General features: G+C 57.1%; 1 protein-coding gene across 3 annotated transcripts in view; it reads left to right on the top strand.

The window, feature by feature from the left end:
• ACOT7 (acyl-CoA thioesterase 7) overlaps positions 1-19179 on the top strand; it is a 136031-nt gene that overhangs the window by 106528 nt on the left and 10324 nt on the right. For all 3 annotated transcript variants that reach the window (XM_033228600.1, XM_033228599.1, XM_033228601.1), the window contains exon 8: positions 12209-12393. In XM_033228600.1, the coding sequence (XP_033084491.1) occupies positions 12209-12393 (185 nt within the window). The remainder of the gene's footprint in view (positions 1-12208; positions 12394-19179) is intronic.

The following is a 19179-nucleotide window of genomic DNA, read 5'->3' on the forward strand; positions in this document are numbered from 1 at the left end:
CGCAGGGACACAGAGCGAGGCTGTGGGGAGAGGCACGGCCGCCGCTGGCTCTGGGTTCTGGGTGGAACTGGGCGGGTGTGTGAGAAACCGCAGGGGGCTGGCGGCGTGGCAGTGTGTAAGTGTGACTTTCTCACGGACTCTGCTGGGACCGCTCTACACCCTCGAGCCCCACACCTGCCTCTCACTTCGACCATACCATGAAGGAGGCCTCGAGGGCCAGACCCTGCTGGCCTGTCGGGCGGGAGCACACATTATTGTGGACTGTCCCAGTCAGTGTCAGGAGCCCAGGGAGCTGCTGGCAGGCACAGAAACCTCACCTCAGATTGCACGTGGTGCCTGGCAGAGCTGTGTACTGTAGAGAATGGGCGTTGCTTTCTCGTGGATTCAGAACAATAGACGTCTGTTCGCCGCCAGTTCTAGAGGCCAGAATTCTGAAATCAAGGTGTCGGCAGGGCCAAGGTCCCTCTGAAGTCTTCAGGGAAGGATCCGTCCCTGCCTCTTCCAGCTTCTGGGAGCAGCAGCTGTTCCTTGATGTTGCTTGGCTTGTGGCTGCGTCACTCTGGTCTGTCTCTGTGGTCACAAGGCCTCCTCCTCCTCTGTGTGTTTCTCCTCTTCTGTCTCTTATAAGGACACTTGTCATAGGATTTAGGACACACCTGGAGAATCTCAGGTGATCTCATCTCAAGACTTTTTGCTTAATGATACCTGCTAAGGTATCATTAAGCAAAGGTGTGATGGCTCATGCCTGTAATCCCAGCACTTTGGGAGGCCGAGACGGGCAGATCACGAGGTCAGGAGGTCGAGACCATCCTGGCTAACACGGTGAAACCCCGTCTCTACTAAAAATAGAAAAAGTTAGCCGGGCGTGGTGGCGGCGCCTGTAGTCCTAGCTACTCGGGAGGATGAGGCAGGAGAATGGTGTGAACCCGGGAAGTGGAGCTTGTGGTGAGCCGAGATCGCGCCACTGCACTCCAGCCTGGGCGACAGAGCAAGGCTCCATCTTAAAAAAAAAAAAAAGACCCCATTCTGAGGTTGTGAGTAGATGTATCATCTGGGGACCCATTTTCTCTCCTTAAAGCTCAACTCCTGTAGACACTAGCTCACTTCCACTTGTAGAAAATCATGAACTTGGTAAAATGCCCTCTGGGGTTCACCAGCCCCAGGCAGCCTCTGTCTCTGTGGATGTGGGACCTGCCCTTGTGAGAGCCAGCAGTGAGACTGGCGTCAGCCTGGAGAAGGGGCCGCTCTGAGGAATGCAGGGGGAATGACCCCAGCAGGCCCCCAGGGCCCCCCCACTTTTGAGAAGAACAGTCAGACAGCCGGGAAGGGGGCTGGCTCTGGACCCTGACTCCAGAAAGCAGCCCCACTAGAGCCAAATGAGAGTCTCTACAGTTAGCAGGCCTGGGGGCTACTGACGAAGGACTGGGGCCTTTCCTCTAAATGGCAGGGAGTCAGGGTCAGTGTCAAAAGTGAGAACGGATGTGACGCCTCCTCCATAAGCCCCAGAAGGCAGCGGTTTTGTAATGACAAGAAATAGTTGCATAGACCGAGGGTTGCAGTTCTTTGTGTTGGGGCATTGTATTAGTGTTAACCTTAAGTCAAGTATAAATTTAATCTGCATAAGGATTACCTTTAAAATCATACGTTTATGGAAAAGGTGCCTGCAGGTAGACTGGGCACATCCAGGTGGTTGGAGCCCTAGGGCACAATAGGGCCATGGCAGCCGTTCACAGCCTGCGCCCCTCATGTGAGCAGCCCTGATCTGCCACAGTGGGGAAAAGCCCAGGAGTTGAGACCTGTTGCCAGTCATGTGGCCTCCATGAATTCCCTGGGGCTGCCGTAACATTTCCATACACAGCAGCCTAAAACAGCCCGCCCTCGCTCCCCTGTAATTCTGGAGGTCAGAAGTCTAAGGCAGGTCTACAGGCTGCATCCCACCAGCAGGCTGGAGGGAAGAATCCATGTCTCACCTTTCCCAGCTTCTGAACCGTCCACATTCCTCGGCTCATGGCGCCGGCCATCCTCCAGCCTCTCCTAACATCATCCCATTCCCCACCTCCGGCTGAGACTCCTGCCTCTCTCTCATAGGACCCCTGTGATTCTGTCAGGCCACCCGGGTACCCCAGAACAATCTTCCCGTCTCCAGGGCTGTCACTTAGTCAATGTCTGCAGAGTCCCATTTGCCATGGGAGGTCACAGGTTCCGTGGGTTCAGGCGTGGGCATCTTTTGGGAGCACATTATTCTGTCTTAGCAGGGGGAAGGTGGTTTTCTGATTTGCCCATTTCAGCATATTTTATTAGAAAAATAGCTGGGCCTGGGCACAATGGCTCACGCCTGTAGTTTTGGCTACTTAGGATGCTAAAGTAGGAGGATTGCTTAAGTCCAGGAGTTCGAGACCAACGTATGCAACACAGTGAGACCCCTGTCTCTTTAAAAACAAAACAAAAAACAAAAAAAAAGCAGGCTGGTCACAGTGGCTCACGTTTGTAATTCCAATACTTTGGGAGGCTGAGGCGGGAAGATCACTTGAGCCTTGGAGTTTGAGACCAGCCTGGGCAACATGGTGAGATGCCATCTCTACAAAAAATTTAAAAATTATCTGGGCTACTCAGGAGGCTAAGGAAGGAGGATCACATGAGCCCAGGAGGCAGAGGCTGCAGTGTGAGCCATGATTGCGCCACTGCGCTCAGCCTGGGTGACAGAGTGAGACCTTGTCTCAATTTAAAAAACAAAACAGGCTGGGCCTGGTGGCTCACATCTGTAATCCCAGCACTTTGGGAGGCCGAGGCAGTCTGATCACCTGAGGTCAGGAGTTTGAAACCAGACTGACCAACATGGTGAAACCCCATCTCTACTAAAAATACAAAAATTAGCCGGGTGTGGTGGCAGGTGCCTGTAATCCCAGCTACTTGGGGGGCTGAGATAGGAGAATCGCTGGAACCCAGGAGGCAGATGTTGCAGTGAGTCGAAATCGTGTCACTTCACTCCAGCCTGGGCGACAGAGCCAGACTCCGTCTCAAAAAAAAACAAAAAACAAAAAAACACAAAACAATGGGAATGTGGAATGGAGACGCCCGACCTGCGGGGTGGCTTCTCCAGATTTAAGGCAGGACGTGCTTTGGTTTCTCTCCTTCAGCCTCCCGTAAAACTGCCTTCTTGGGAGAGTGATCTTTTTTGCGATATCGGCCAAGTGCCAGGCTCTGTGGCTGTGGCTTCCCCTTGCTCGGATGGGGTATCTGTCAGGAAGTTACATGGACAGCTTTGCTTCATCCAGACATTGGCCCAAGGGTTCAGAAGATAACTTTGAGTTTCAGCCATGAAGGGCGAGTGCCTAGGAGGAACTTACAAACTTGGGGTACTTGTCATGACTGGGAGAGGCCTCACCAGCAGCCACAGAGGCCACTGCCACCCTGCCGTGGGCCCAGCTCTGTTGGCTGCAAATTCGGCACTTACGAACCAGACTCTTCTAGGATGCCCCACGCTTGCCTGGACCACAGAGGGCCACCTCTGTTACCCTCACCCCTCACCAGCCCAACCCAACACCGCCTCCATTGTCACAGCCTTTTGATGCCAGGGACCTGCTGTTCCTCTGCTCACAGCCTCCGTGGCTGCCCGGGACACGCCACATTCAGCTCCAGTCCCTCCAGCTGGTACTTCAGGTCTGCTAGGACAGGCTGCCACTTGTCATAGCTGTCCCCTTACACCTGTGTACCAACTAGCACGGCCAGGCACCTGTGGGGTCCTTAGCAGGTGTGTGGCAAGTTAAACTCTCACCAGGCAGTTGGAGCAAAGGAAGGACTGCTTCATCCATGTGACTGGATCTCACGGGAAATGTAAAGTGCCCACCCAGCAAAGGCGCGTGGAGTTCCCAGGCCAGCAACGGAGTCGGTGCGGGGGACGCGAGGGCCATGACAGGCCGGAGCCCGCACCCAAGGGACCAGCATAGGGGAAGGCACATGGAGCCCAGCCCACTGGCACCCACAGAGCAGGAGAGCCTCCACCCCCCAGGCAAGCAGAGGAGCCCCTAATGGGAGCTGCGGGGTCACTTGCTGTGTGGATTTTTTTTTTTTTTTTTTCAGTTGAGACATTAAAATGCCCAGAGATAGCTGGTGTGAAAAAGTTCTATCGTTACCTCCAGTGTAATCGTTTTGGAAGCACTTGGTGAGAAAACATAAAGTTGACGTTTTCTTGGGGAGAAACGATCTCCACTATTAGGGTGAAAAATGAGGAGTCTTCTAGAAAAGGCCTCGGGGTGTGTTATGTAAGAAATACGAAGTCAGTTCACGGTTTCCAGGCTTTTCTTACGAACGTTAACAACCACAGCTCTTTTTGGAGTGTAACACTGAGCTTTTCCTAAACTCTGAAACACTTGGCAACCTTTCCGTCTTGCTAACAGCTTTTTTTTTTTTTTTTTGGTATTATTTTGTTTTCTTTTCCAAATCTCTGGCATACTGCTGAAATCTGGCTGCTGCCGCCCCTGGAGAGACGCCTGTCTGCTGGGGGAGTCAGGCTGGGGTACCTGCCAGTGCTCACGGGCTGTGCCATTCCAGGCAGGCTCAACAATTACTTAAAAACAGAAAGCGGCTGTAATTCATAATTCGGCCCACTACAGACACCGATATATTTATACTTGATGCCAGGTATAAATGACATACTTGATGCCAGGCATTGTGCTACGTGCTTCATACCATTTACTTCTCACACAGCCCAGTGAGACAGGGACTGTCGCTACCTCCCTTTGTTTTTCCCATTTGGAAGCTGCAATTCCTATGGGGTTAAGGAAGCTGTTCACCGCCATGGAGCTGGTTCCAGGTGGGGCTGGGAGGGCAGGCCCAGCAGTCGGTCTTTGGGGCCAGAGCTCTGAGCTCATGCTTTGGTCCCCAGTGACCTGGCCTGAACACCACCCGGCATCCGCTGTCAGGACCTGGAGTGTGAGTGATGAAGGTCGACCCTCGTTGATCACACATGGCTACAGCCACCTTCGAGGCCTGTGCTGGACTGTTAAGTGACTGCAGCTGGTCCCCGTGCGCTTGTGCTGGAACTCCTGGCTCTCAGCAGCTTGAAAATGCATCGTTAAGGGCTCCCACAGTTAGCGGGCTCAGGCCCCAAGGAAGACACTGCTGGGTGGTGTCCCTCCCGACGGCTTCAGCCCAGGGGCCCTTTTTGCTGCTGAATTCAGAGGCAGTCAGAGACAGACACTGCCATCTCGAGCCTGCTTGTGCTGCTGTCTCAGGGTCCTTGACCTAGTCAGGTCTGCAGAGTCCTTTTTGCTGTGTCAGGTCACATGTTCAAAGGTCCAGATGAGGGGGAACATCTCCCAGGGCCATTGTTCTTCCTCCCACAGTAGGTAGTTAGTCCCACCTGACTTAAAGAGACAACCAGGGCTCCAGCCACCTGTGCACTCTGCTTCCTCCTCCTCCAAGCCCTGTGGACAGGCAGGGACGCTGGAGAGGGAGAAGGGCCTCCTCAGCCCTGGGTGAGTTCAAGGAAGCTGGAGAGGTAGCGCCCCCTCGCCCTGTCCAGGCCCCTTCAGCCACAGACATCGGGCCCCTGAGAAGTGTGGGAGGTTTGGGAGAAGGGAGTAGATCTAGGCAGCGAGCCTTCCTGCTCCCCCAGCCTCTCGGAGTGTTTGCGCTGGAACCCAGGGCCGGAGGGACCTTATGGATTGGGGTCCTGTGAGCACAGCTGAGCCCCGCCTCTTAGACCACGCTCATGTGTGGGGGTGCCTGCAGTGTTCAGCACAGAACACACAGCCAGACCTCCATGTCGGAGCTGCTACAGCCGCTCCCATCCTGGAGCCCAGGGATCGTGGGTAGGGTTTATTTTTGTTTGTTTGTTTGTTTGTTTTGAGACGGAGTCTTATTCTGTCACCCAGGCTGGCGTGCAGTGGCACGATATCAGCTCACTGCAAGCTCCGCCTCCCGGGTTCACGCCATTCTCCCGAGTAGCTGGGAATACAGGTGCCCGCTACCACGTCCGGCTAATTTTTTGTATTTTTTAGTAGAGACGGGGTTTCACCATTTTAGCCAGGATAGTCTTGATCTCCCGACCTCGTGATCCACCCGCCTTGGCCTCCCAAAGTGCTGGGATGACAGGCGTGAGCCACCGCACCCGGCCGGTGGCGTTGTTTTTAAGGCTTCACAAGCTGAAAAGATGGAACTTCCTTTACTGACGCAATAGCCCATTGTCTTCAGTTGGACAGCATGGGAAGTGGCTTCTTGCCTGGTATCAATGTGTCTGCTGAGAAAAAGCAAACCATAGGGAGGGATTTGTTTCAACGTTGCTTCTTATTACTTCGTGGTATGATTGCTTTTACCCCCGTGAGCCTCTCCATCGGAGCCCCTGGGGCACACTCAAGCCCCACCCCAAATTCCTGTCCTGGGCCTGTCTTGTGACATAATGAATGTGGGCAGCTGACATCAATATGGCCTCGCAGCAAGGATAGAACCACATGGGTTGACTGTGTCTCCTTTAAAATGTGGAAGAAGTTACCCCCCAAATGCCCAGGAGGCCTGTGGAGCCCCTGATGAAGGAGAGCCACTGTGAGTGGGTCGTGGCTGGGTCTCCTGCTGCCCTGCATTCTCTGAAGCTCAGTGCCTGGGGAAAGCATTTGCAGGTGAGGAAACTGAGGCACAGTGCAGTCTCCTGGCCTGCCCCTGTTCAGTGGCCAAGTCTGGATTTAAACCCAGGCCCATCTGACTCCAAAGCCGTGGAACTCAGGGCTCCTCCTGCACGGCTGCGTCGCCTCCGGACACGGGCCTTGACATTTGCTGCAGGGCCTCGAAGAGCCCTGCCTTTCCTGATGAGACACTTTGTCATGAATGTCTGGCTTCATCAGGGCCCTGGCTGCTGTTCCTGCAGAGAGGTTCAGAGAGGACCAGGCGCTCCCCTCTGGCCGCCTTCCCCAGAACTAAACAAGCACCCACACCTGTCCGAGGTGGGCACTGATCCCCTGCTCGGTGGGAGATGCTGTTCTTCGTTAATCCGTTTTCACCTCAAGCTGGTCCCACCCATCTTTTAAATAAACCCCAGCCACCTCAACTGCAGGTGCATTTGGACGGGTGACATGGTGGAGCCATCCCAAGGCAGCGCCTCCACTTGTGGGCTGATTGGCAGGACCAAGAGGTCTTTTTGCCCCCACAGAGCCCTCCGAGTCTTGGCTGCCTTGTCATGGCAGGGCCTGGCACTGCTTGAGGTTGTGTTTGCTTTGCTGGTTTCTGAGGCAGATGTGTGGAAGTGGGTTTGGGGTTCTCTCCCCTTCCTTAGATGGGCCCCACAATGTCCCAACTTTGCCTAGTGCCAGGTTCACCACAGGATACGGACAGACACTACTGGTATACAGGGCAAGTGCGGACCCCCCTTCCTGCCCTTCTCATGCATGGGGGGAGGTCATGGGAAGGAGGCCTGAGCTCCCCTCATTGCTGGGAGATCCTGAAGCATCCTGACCTCCACGTGACGCGGCCAGGTCTGCAGGCAGTGCTTGTTGGGCCGTGCCTCTGCCTTTCGTGTCAGGTTCAGTGCTCCCAAGAGCCACCTGGACACGTTGTCTTCAGCTCTCTGATGCATGACCAGCCTCACCCGCCTCCACATTTGGTGGAGGGACCTTTGGGCACGGTCATGATTTGATTGGCAGTCTGGATGGTCCAGGCTCTGACCCAATGGAGGAATGACAGCACGTTGCCGCGCTGTAGAGGAATTGGCAGGAAGGGTGGAGCCAGTCTGGGCTGCCCCGTGGGCAGGTGATGGCCAGCACTTGACTGCCCCCAGGCTCTCCACCCGCTTGCAGGGAGGCAGGGAGGTGGACAGGTGTGAGACTCCAGGGCAGGCTGCTCCCAGGAGTGGCACTGAAGTTGAGACTGGAAGGAAGTACCGGCCAGCAGGGCTTGGAAGGGGCTGTTGGCCATGCTCCTGGGCGCTCCTGATCCTGGCCTGCTCAGCATCCACTCCAGGAGGATGCAAACCTGGGGCTCTAATGGGGCTCAGGCCAGCTTGAGTCTGTGGTGGCCTGGTGTCCACATGTGACCCACACCCGGCCCCCGTGGGTCTCCAGAGGGTTCCAGCCTGTCAGCTGGATACTTGCTTTGGGCCCCCTGGGCCCGGCCCTGCCCTCATGGGACTTCCAGGCTAGACGGAGACAGACATCAGTGAAACAGACAAGCCAACAAATGTGCCAGTACAAATGGGATCATTGGCTCTGCAGGAGCGGAGGACAGTTCTAGAGGGGGTGCAGTGGAGGGGGTTGCGCCATCCTGGGCAGCTCCCTGGAGAAGGGATGCTTGAGCAGAAGATGAACCAGATGGGGGTGGGAGGACGGCTTTTCCCGGGAGAGGCCACGAGGACCAGTAGCTTCACAGAGCTCGCAGAAGGCCACTCTGGTGGGGTGTGGAAAGCGGGAGGCAGGCCGAGGCCAGTTGTTCAGCACCCCAACCCCATCTGGATGCACCTCCGTCCCCACAGAGGCCTCGATGCTGCAGGGGGACCTCCATGTGACCTGGAGGAGTCGGAGAGAAGGATTTGGTGTGCGCCTCAGCTGCCATCCTGGAGTTGACAAAGTGCCTGTAGCTGGAATTCTTTTTTTTTTTTTTTTTGAGATGGAGTTTCGCTATTGTCGCCCAGGCTGGAGTGCAATGGCGTGATCTCAGTTCACTGCAACCTCTGCCTTCCAGGTTCAGGCGATTCTCTTGCCTCAGGCTCCCAGATAGCTGGGACTACAGGCATGTGCCACCATGCTTAGCTAATTTTATATTTTTAATAGAGACAGAGTTTACCATGTTGGTCAGGCTGGTCTCAAACTCCTGACCTCACGTGATGAGCCCACCTCGGCCTCCCAAAGTGCTGGGATTACAGGTGTGGGCCACTGTGCCCGGTCTGTAGCTCGAATTCTTTAGGAAGGACTGGAGCAGGAACAGAGCCCTGGGGATGGGAGCTGGTCCCCCCGAGGTCTCCTGGGACAGTCCCTTCCCAGAGGCTGCCTGTGAGACCCTGGTGTCATGTGTGGGATGTGCCTTCTGAGCCCAGGGTCTAGGAGACAGGACACCCTAAGCCAGGGCCCCTGGAAACTCTGGGCTCTCTCCTGGTGACTGGGACTTGTGATTCATCTGTCAACCCTAGGTTTCAAATTAAGTCCCAGCCAGTGACCACATCAGGTTTCCAGTTGTTGTTGTTGTTTTTGTTTTTTTCTGAGACAGGGTCTTGCTCTGTCACCCAGGCTAGAGTGCAGTGGTGCGATCTCAGCTGACTGCAGCCTCCACCTCCTGTGTTTAAGCAATGCTCCCACCTCAGCCTCCCGAGTAGCTGGGACCACAGGCGTGCGCCACTATGTCCAGTTAGGTTTCCAGCTTTAAAGTATCTTACTTTGTCTTGCCAGCCAACCTTATGACCTGTGTCTTGTTTAAAATAATGATGTTGCTCTCTGAAGGGTGAAAAGTCTCAGGTTTTGGTTGTAATTGAAAGTTTTCCTGACATTTATGAAGTGTTAATTGTATTATGGACCACAAGAGGTTCTCCTAGACAGCATTCTCTTCTTTTTGTTGTTACATCTAATGCTTTTATAATCAACTACTTAGCTGTTTCAAGTCATTGTTGATTGCTATTAGGAGTTTCTTCAGATTTCTTTTTTTTTTATTTTTTGAGACGGAGTCTCGCTCTGTTGCCCAGGCTGGAGTGCAGTGGCCGGATCTCAGCTCACTATAAGCTCTGCCTCCCGGGTTTACGCCATTCTCCTGCCTCAGCCTCCCGAGTAGCTGGGACTACAGGCGCCCGCCACCTCGCCTGGCTAGTTTTTTGTATTTTTTTAGTAGAGACAGGGTTTCACCGGGTTAGCCAGGATGGTCTCGATCTCCTGACCTCGTGATCCGCCCGTCTCGGCCTCCCAAAGTGCTGGGATTACAGGCTTGAGTCACCGCGCCCGGCTCTTCAGATTTCTAACACAGCAATTATGCCATGAGCAGCCAGGATCTGGCCATGGCAGCGGTGGCCGAGGGGGGATCTTCATGGGTAACATCAAGAGCATGTTTTTGGAGCCCGGGCGAAGTGGCGCACACCTGATTATAATCCCAGCACTTTGGGAGGCCAAGGCAGATGGATCACTTGAGGCCAGGAGTTCTAGACCAACCTGGTCAACAAGGCAAAACCTCATCTCTACCAAAGATACAAAACTAGGCGGGGCGTGGTGGTGCGCACCTGTAATCCCAGCTATTTAAGTGACAGGCATGACAGTTGCTTAAACCTGGGAGACAGAGGCTGCAATGAGCTGTGATCGTGCCACTGCACTCTAGGCTGGGCAACAGAGCGAGACTCCGCTTCAAAAACAAAAGCACGTTTTCTGTTGCTCCTCAAAACTCAGAGCCAGTGTTCGAAGACCCCTGGAACCTGCCCTCCTGCAGGCACCACGCTCGTGGGTGGCCCCGGTGTGTGACCCTGGGGCCTCAGGGAAGTTCTTGTTGGTTTCTGCTCATGGAAAGGGCTTGTTCCTGCTTTTTGGTCTGTGACTCCCAAGTGTGATACATGGTTGTTGGTGAGGGATGTGGGCTGGGCGTGTGGGGAAGAAGGGAGAGATACTGGGAGACCCTCAGGGCTGACCCGTTGAACCTTCTAGCTCCTTAGCTGGGGCCTGGCCCATGGCCTGCCCTCCTCCCGGGGTGTGGCTTGTGACTGCGGGCGCTGTGCACGGGACTCTATACCTTACAGCTCACGTAATGCCTGCTGGCGCTGACCACACAGCTCCTTCCTCCTCTCCCAGCACTGGCATGAAGCGCTCCCTGTAAGTATGAAGTTGAATGTAGCTTGGATCGTTCTGATACTTTTTAACATGGAATAACCGCTCTTGCCTCTGACTTGCTAACCGTCCCCCAACAGCCACCACCTGGCCGCTTTCTCACTCTGGGTCTCTAAACCTGCCTTTTGAGGCCAGTCTCAGTGGAGCTAGGACACTGGGCGTTCCAGAGGCCACGTGAAAAGGTCCCTGAAGCCAGATCTATTTCATGGGGAGCAAGTCCCAGCAGCCAGAGTCGGGCAGGGATTTCCTTGAGCCTGACCCAGAATAGAGGCCATGCTGGGCCGCCTGGGAGGACATTCTGACCACAGGGCAGCACTTGCCCCGGAAGTCCCCGGGGGTTTCTGCAGCCCGGTGGCCAGTGACGTCGATGGTGACACCTTCCTGGGGCCCCAGGTCAGTTCTTGGCTTGAGTCCTTCCGTCCCGTAGCTATCCCCCTGGCAGGGTGCCTCATGCCTGCCTATAGGGAAGAGCTGAGCTCCCTGAGATTAAGGGATTATGTCGAGGCCAGGTGGGAGGACGGAGCCCATACCGGGGAGGGTGGCGGGGGCAGAAGAGCAGCTCTGAGTCAGGAAGCTTCTGCCAGGATGGACTGTTGTGCCCCGGGAGCGTGGGGCCTACAGAGAGGTTGGTTAAGGTTGAGGGGGAGAGAGAGACACAGGGACAATGTATGGGAACTGGTAACTTTGGACTTTGTCATGATTCACAGAGAAATGGGGCTGGTGCTTTGAGCATGGAGGACTCTGGCCAAGGGGTGTGGCATCCAACAGCCCAGAGGAGGAAGCTCTGGTACCGTGGGCGAGACTAGTGGGGCCAGAAGGGAGGCTTGGCATGCAGTCACATACGATTCAATCCCACCAAGGGGCAAGGGCAGCTGCCCTGTGACCCTGTGTCACCAGAGCCCCTGAGGGTGGGAGTGGCTGTGGAAGGTGATATAAGGTTCTGTCTTGGTGCTTGGAGCAGTGTAGTGGGGCAGCTGTGGCTCCGGTGGGCACCAGCAAGGCCAGTGAATGGACAGTGCAGGTTGCAGATTTGACCCTGACCTAAGGAAGGGCAGAGCCAGCTGACACCCAGGGCTCCTGGAAGGCAGGCTGCGGCCTCCCCTGGCGGGGGCACAGTGGCTCTAGAAGCCTTTCGGTAGGTGCTGCCGCTCCCAGCCGGGAAAGAGCCTGCCTGTGCGGGGCTCAAACTCATGGCCACCAAAATCCTTCAGTGCTGAGTTTTTGCATCGATAAACCTGCTCACTAGAAAGATAAACATTCCCGGGCAACTAACGACACATTCTAATATTCTCTTATTTGAACATCTGGTAGTCAGCCAACCCGCTGCTTCCCCTAACCAAGTGTCTGCCTGCTGGCCACAGAAACGCCAGTGTCCCCCGCCCGGCCGTGGGGTGGAGGCCGCCCTGACCCCTGCCCTCCCTTCTCCACAGGCTGCGTCATCACCATCTCGGGACGCATGACCTTCACGAGCAATAAGTCCATGGAGATCGAGGTCTTGGTGGACGCCGACCCTGTTGTGGACAGCTCTCAGAAGCGCTACCGGGCTGCCAGTGCCTTCTTCACCTATGTGTCGCTGAGCCAGGAGGGCAGGTCACTGCCCGTGCCCCAGCTCGTGGTGAGTGCACGTCCTTGGAATGGCGGCCCCTCCCTGCCAGGCAGCCCTAGGGTTCCTGTGCTTGAGCCTCCAGGGGGAATCTGTCTGCATGAGTCCTGTCTTGTCAGTAGCGGTCAGAGTGGGGCTGGGCCTGGCCACTGCCTGGACCCGTGACCTCAGGCTGCGGGACGGATCCCGTGAGGCCTTGAGAAGGAACGCCTCATAACCAGTGGGGAGGCCTTTGGGCTGTACTCCCAGGGCCCGTGGGGAGGGGCTGGGCAGACAGGACAAGAGAGACAGACCCCTTTACGAGTGCCTTAGCATGACTGCTGCCTGGGCGTCCAGGTCGCCTCTTCAGTGTGGCGCCTCGGGGTTCACTAGCATGGTGTACGAATGCTGGAGGGGGATGAGGACCGCGCCGTGGGTCCCCCATCCCCTGCCGAAGGGCCTGCTGGGAAGCTGGAGGGGTGTACTCCCTCCAGGTGGCCCTGGCCTGCAGGTCCTGCCCGGTGAGACCAAGCCAGGCTGGTGGGCTCTGGGCCGAGGGTCCCAGCACCTTGGCCTTTCTCCTCCTCAGGTAGGGCAGGTGGGGTGGGTGTGTGCCGGGCCACACGCACGTGCTCATGGGGGCTGCCCCGAGGTTTCCACATCCTCTGAGCTCCACCATGTTTGAGAACTGGTAGTTCTCCGCCTGGCATGGACTCTATGGGGTCACAGACATTGGAAGGGTTCACGCAGCTCAGAGAGGCAGCTTCCCTGTCTCTGTCATAAGAACAGAGGTTCCCCATCCTGGCCAACCCCAGGGGCTCTGCAGCCTTTGGGCTGGTCCTGATTTCTCTTTGAACTAGCTCTTGTGTCTGTCACTGAGGGGAGCAAGAGGAAAGCAGAGCCGTAGGAGCTTCCTGCCCCTCGGGGGAGCAGAGCAGCTGCGGGGCGGGGGGTGCCCGCAGGCCTGTTGGGAGCTGGCGCTCTCATGGAAATGGCCAGGCAGGCACCACAGCCCTGCAAGGCTGACCCCGATTCCAGAGGTTCTCTGCCCCCGCGGGGCTGCTCCCCGTGCAGATCTGCGAGCATTTGCTGCTCAGCCTCCCAGAGAGGAGAGTTCATTGAAATCCTCTGGAGCAAACAAGCATTGAAAACCCATTCCTCCCAGAGGCTGGAGCATGGCCCGTCGCTTCCCCGCGTGGCTGAGGAAGGTCGCCCAGTGGCCCCACTGCCTTATTTCCCAGTCGAGGCTGAGGCCCCTCTAAGCCCCTCTCCCAGCTCTGCCCCTTCCTGGTGTGGAGGAGGTCATGCCTCACCAGGGCCCATGGTGGCAGTGCCAGACGTGGTATGTGAGCTGTCAGACCCAGCGAGTACCCTCCCCTGCCAACTCCAGGCCAGCTCTTTGCTGCCTCTCCCAGGTCGGGTGGGCTGCGTCGAGGTGCTGATGGTGAAGCTAGACTTGAAGGATGAGGACTCGGCCAGGCTGAAAGGAAGGAAAGTGAGTGGTGGGTGGCCCCAGCCCAGCACTAACACAGTGCCTGTGACCCACCCTTGCACCACTCTCATGACCAGGCCCCTCTCCGACTTGTGGCTTACGAGGCACGCTCACCTTCTGGTGGGAGGACTGCTCCATGCCTCCAGCCCCACAGCCTCTTCTGTGGCAAAGTACCCTAGGCTGCCACCCTCCTGCCCCGTCAGGCCTTGCTTTGTTGCCTGCTCCTTTCTCCTTCATCTGCCCCCGCCCCTCCCCATTTACTTGTAAGCCTACCCGCCTTGCCCTGGCCCCCTGTGCCGCTCATCGGCCCTTGGCAGGATGGCGTCCTCCCTCCATGTCGCCTGGGCTGGTCTGCAGTCGTTCCTCAGCCCCTGACCCTGCTGTGAGGCTCCGGCCTCCTCTGTCCTTGACCTTCAGCCCTGTGTCTGGTTCTCCTTCCACCTTGGACACGCCTTCTCTAAACTTGCCTGCTCTTCTTGGCCATGACGTACGGGCTCCACTCCCACCCGGGCCCGCTCTGGTCTATTCTGAGGGACCTGGTGCCCCTCCCGTGATGCTTTTCAGCATGGCTGCTCTCTGTCCTGATGCTGAATCCCCCCACCTGACCCAGGCACATTCCTGAAGCTGTCTCCTTCCCCGCTCTCTACCTCTTCCTGCCTCCTGGACGAACTTCCCCAGTTCTGTCTTCCCTCTGTGGGCAGTGTGGATAGACACAGGGACACGCCCTGTCTGCCGTCCACTCCCTGGTGTAGCACAGCTGACCAGGCCCTCGGTGAAGGCTCTGCTCCCTGGACAGGGGACCGTGTAGTGTCTGTAGGGACATTCCGGCCTCCCTGGCCACCACACAGTCCCCTAACCCTTGGCTTTGACAGGTCCTAGCCTGTGGCCCTTCTCTCCTGGGGTGGTCGGATCCATGGCCTGTGCCTCGAGCATCGTCTGTGTGTTGTGTTGACTCCCAAATTGACCTGGCCAGTGCTGCCCCTCAACAGGGTTTCCGAGAGCATCTCAGATAGTTTGTCCCGAATGAAACTCGTTATCCCCCCCTGCAAAAAAATCCCTCTCCGCCTCTGTGCTGCTCTGGAAGTCTGGGAACCCAGCTGGCTCCTCCCCACTGCCCCCATGCCCACGCCCACCAAGTGCCATTCCACTCCTCTCTCCCTTACAGCTCTTACTGCCCCGTCCCCATGGGACCCCTGCTCAATCCCCAGCTGCTCCCTCCTCCGTTCCTAGTGCTCTCAGTCTGACCCTTCCCTGCAGCCTAGGCAACTGGTCATCAAAATCCGAGTCGCTCCGTCTCCCACCGAAATGCACGGTGGCCCCTGCATGCCCTGGGTGTGGGTGCAGCACGCTAACTCCCACCCGGTGCCTGTGCACCTGCTGCTCCCGTCTGGGCCACCCTTCCCCAGACCCTCCTGGAGCTACAGCATTTCTCAGACATTTTTTCCTTAGAAGGGCACCCACAACTGCTCTAGAGACGCATTGCCACTCCAGACCCCCTCCCAGCATCCCCGCACTGCAGACGCTGCGTGGACTGTCGGGCTCACATGTCCAGGAGCAGGCACCCGGCTGCCCGGGTCAGCCAGAGCTCTAAACTTACTAGCTGTGTGGCCTTAGGCACCCACTTTCTATGTCCCTCGGTTTCCTCATCTGTACGATGGTGATGGACACAGTACCCAACCCTTGGGGTGGGTGAAGATGGGGGACCTTCGTTGTCTGCTGCTGTTTACCTGCCCTCCCTGGGGCCTCACATCCTCTCAGAGGGAGGAGTAAACAAGCAGTGAAGATAGAGGAAGTTGAATGGTGTCCAGGGTCACGAAGAGGAAAGCAGGGAATGAAGGGATCAGAGTCTGCGGGGGGGCACAGGTGCAATTTTAAATAAGTTCCTTCCCAAGGAAAGCCTCAGGGAAGAAGCGCAGGAGCTGTCTTGTGGGGACCGTTCAGGTGAAGGGAACGGCGAGGGCCGAAGGCAGAGCCACTGTCTATAATGGGGGAGCTTGGGGACAGTGACACACCCGAGGCCACCTGGCTAGGACGGGGCAGGGTTGGGGAGAGAGGGCTGGTGGGAGTCTGTGGGGCTTACGCATATGAACGTAAAATAGAGGAGGGTCTGGGTCACCTGTGCTTTGAACAGGCTTCAGTACAGGTTGATGGGGTGCCCTGGGGGGTCTCCTAATAGCAGCCCCTCAAAGCTGATAGTGGGTGGCATCCTCCCAGGTTGGCAGCGGCTGCAGGTGTGGTTGGTATTTGCCTACCAATGATGGTTCCCTCTCCCGGCTGCCCCCAACTGAGCCGTGCACACTGGATGTGGGGGCAGGGCCACCTGCACCGACCCCAGCACTTGGCTGGTTCAGGGAGGCCAGTGCAGTGACTGTGAGGGGCCAGCGATCCGTGGGCTCTCTGGGAGGAGACCTCTGTGCCTCACGTCCCCCAGTCCCTATAGAGTCCAACCCAAGGGAGTCCAGCCTCGTGTGAAGAGCAGACTGAGGTAACGGAGGCTTTTGGGGCCGGGCCTGTGACCTTCCCAGAGCCAGCTGGGGAGCAGTCCTGGGGCTGCCCCTTCCAGAACTCCATACCCTGGAGTGGGTCAGAGTACAGGAGGAGGGCTGGCCCTGGGGAAGGGGGCTGCAGAGGGGCAGGGAAGGGCACCGACTTGAATGGAGGGAATGGTGACCCATCCCCTGTGTGTGGCCGCGTCATGTTGATCCAGCCTGTTATTTCTCACTCATTAAAGATGGTCTTTGATTCCTCACTGAGGTGTCCTGTGGCCCACGAATGTCAGTGTTGATGTCGATAAAAATAGCCGCTGGCGGGGCAGGCTGCCCGGAGAGGGATTTGCAGCTCTCACTTGGAGATGGCCCACATGAGCACGAGTTCTGAGCTGGGAGCACGTGTGTGCTGTGTGCGGTGAACCTGCTGTGCATTCCGTCCCTCCAGATGTGCCCCGGCGGCCCCTCCTCCTACTCCCAGACGCCTCCCCATCCCCATGTCAGGTTTCTTCAGCCTCCTGTCTATTTTTAGCTCCCTTCCCCAGGGCCTGGCTGACACGGATGCAGCCTCTCTGCTTGGAGAGTTGCATCGCCATGAATATTTTATGCTGGGGGCTGCTGCATCCGCTCAGGGAAGCTGCCAGCACTTCCCTGTCTTGTATTAGAAGAGGCCAACTCAGCGGGTGAAGCCAGGCCTCCTGGTGGCAGTGCCCTCTGACCTTGGGCAGACGGGGGCTGGAGAAGTGACCTGTGGAGAGGGACAGCAGGAGGCAGGCGGCAGCAGACAGATGTGGGAAGGTTTTTCAGCCTGCAGCAGGGTCAGAGCCCGTATGTCTGCTGAAGCGGAGGACGTCCCTGGCACCTCAGGTGAGGGCGGTACTTGCCTCTGATTCTTGCAAGTGTGAGCATTGTAGCCTCTACAGAACCAGGGAGTTAGGGCTGAGAGCTTGTGGGTCCTAGCCTGGGCCTGAGGAGGAGGTATAGACAGGGCGGGGTACGGGGCTCGCCCAGGCCCCTGACCAGGGAGAAGCCTGTAGCCTGTTCCAGGTACACCATGGCTGTCAGGGCAGAGTGAGCTCCATGACCCCACTGCTTCCCCAGGCACACTGGGGAGGGGATGTGTCCCCAGATTAGCCAAGGCTCCAACTGTGCAGCCACATGATGCAGGGCAGGGTCTTTGCAAAGCAGGCTTCCAAACTGCAGCGAGCCCATCCCACAGGGTCTCCCGAGGTGGCCAGGCCAGGACTCCGAGCCTCAGTCTTTAGCCACTGAAATGTTTTCTGGATGAAAGTGGGAAGCAGGCCGGGCGCGGTGGCTCAAGCCTGTAATCCCAGCACTTTGGGAGGCCGAGACGGGCGGATCACGAGGTCAGGAGATCGAGACCATCCTGGCTAATACGGTGAAACCCTGTCTCTACTTAAAAATACAAAAAACTAGCCGGGCGACGAGGCGGGCGCCTGTAGTCCCAGCTACTCGGGAGGCTGAGGCAGGAGAATGGCGTAAACCCAGGAGGCGGAGCTTGCAGTGAGCTGAGATCCGGCCACTGCACTCCAGCCTGGGTGGCAGAGCAAGACTCCGTCTCAAAAAAAAAAAAAAAAAAAAAAGAAAGTGGGAAGCAATAAGGAAGGTGGGTGCGGCCATCTTTTTTTGTTGTTTTTTGTTTTTTTTCACTCTGTCACCCAGGCTGGAGTACAGTGGCGCGATCTCGGCTCACCGCAACCTCTGCCTCCCGGGTTCAAGCGATTCTCCTGCCTCAGCCTCCCGAGCAGCTGGGATTACAGGCGCCTGCCACCATTACTTTCTAGTTTTTGTATTTTTGGTAGAGATGGGGTTTCACCATGTCAGCCAGGCTGGTCTCGTGATCCACCTGCCTCGGCCTCCCAAAGTGCTGGGATTTCAGGTGTGAGCCACTGTGCCTGGCCTGGGTGTGGCCATCTTTACCTTGCCTGTTAGAGCTGCCTCATGCATAGCCAGGGGAGTTCCAAGAACACAGGGAGAACACACACTTTTGAGCTTTGTTCACTCTGATGTGCCCTGACCTGGAAGAGACCCTGAGACCCTCGGACAGCATCGTGTTGAGGGGTCCCGCCAGGCCGGAGGCTGTCGTCAACAGGGTTGCTTTCCGGTTAGGAAGACAGGGCAACTGGATGCGGAGGCTGCTGCCTGTCTCCTGGGTGGGCAAGGGACTGGAGGGTCGGGGAGGCTTCCTCTTGGGTGGTGCCTGGGTGAGGTCATCGAACTGGAGCCTTCCTGGAATGCCAACGCCTCTGGGAGCTGGTGCGTCTGCTTCCCATCCCCAGACAGGAGGGGCACCAGGCAGGGAGTCACTCGTCCGGGGTCGCATGGCCAACAGGCCCATCTGGGACCTCACTGCCTGGGAAAGGGGACCGCTCGCTGCCGTCGTCGATGCCACTGTACTTTCTCCCACCCAGGCCCTACTGCAGGGTCCTGGGAGGAGCCCCCCCTGAGAACCCTGCTGTGCGAGAACCTAAACCCTGGGAGTCCCAGCGCGCTGCCCACCCACGCTACGCTGCCCACCCGCACCGCACTGCCCACCCACACCGCACCGCCCACCCACACCACGCCCACCGCGCTCAGCCCAGGGCCTTTGCTTCAGCCCTAGATGATCTCAGGACCAGTGCTGGGCAGGTGACTGAACCTCCGCAGGCCACTGTGACGTGTGGAGGTTAAGGCACATTTTAGTGTGAAAGTGTTCCACTCCAGTTTGATCCTTTTGCCTCTCCTGGGGCCTTATGTGAGGCGTGGCCTCAGCACAGACCCACACAACTTTCAGAAGGCTCTGGAACATGGCACCCACCTCACTCTGCTGCTGCCCCATGA

The sequence above is a fragment of the Trachypithecus francoisi genome, unplaced genomic scaffold (genome assembly GCF_009764315.1).
Source record: "Trachypithecus francoisi isolate TF-2019V2 unplaced genomic scaffold, Tfra_2.0 Lachesis_group12, whole genome shotgun sequence".
NCBI lineage: Eukaryota > Metazoa > Chordata > Mammalia > Primates > Cercopithecidae > Trachypithecus > Trachypithecus francoisi.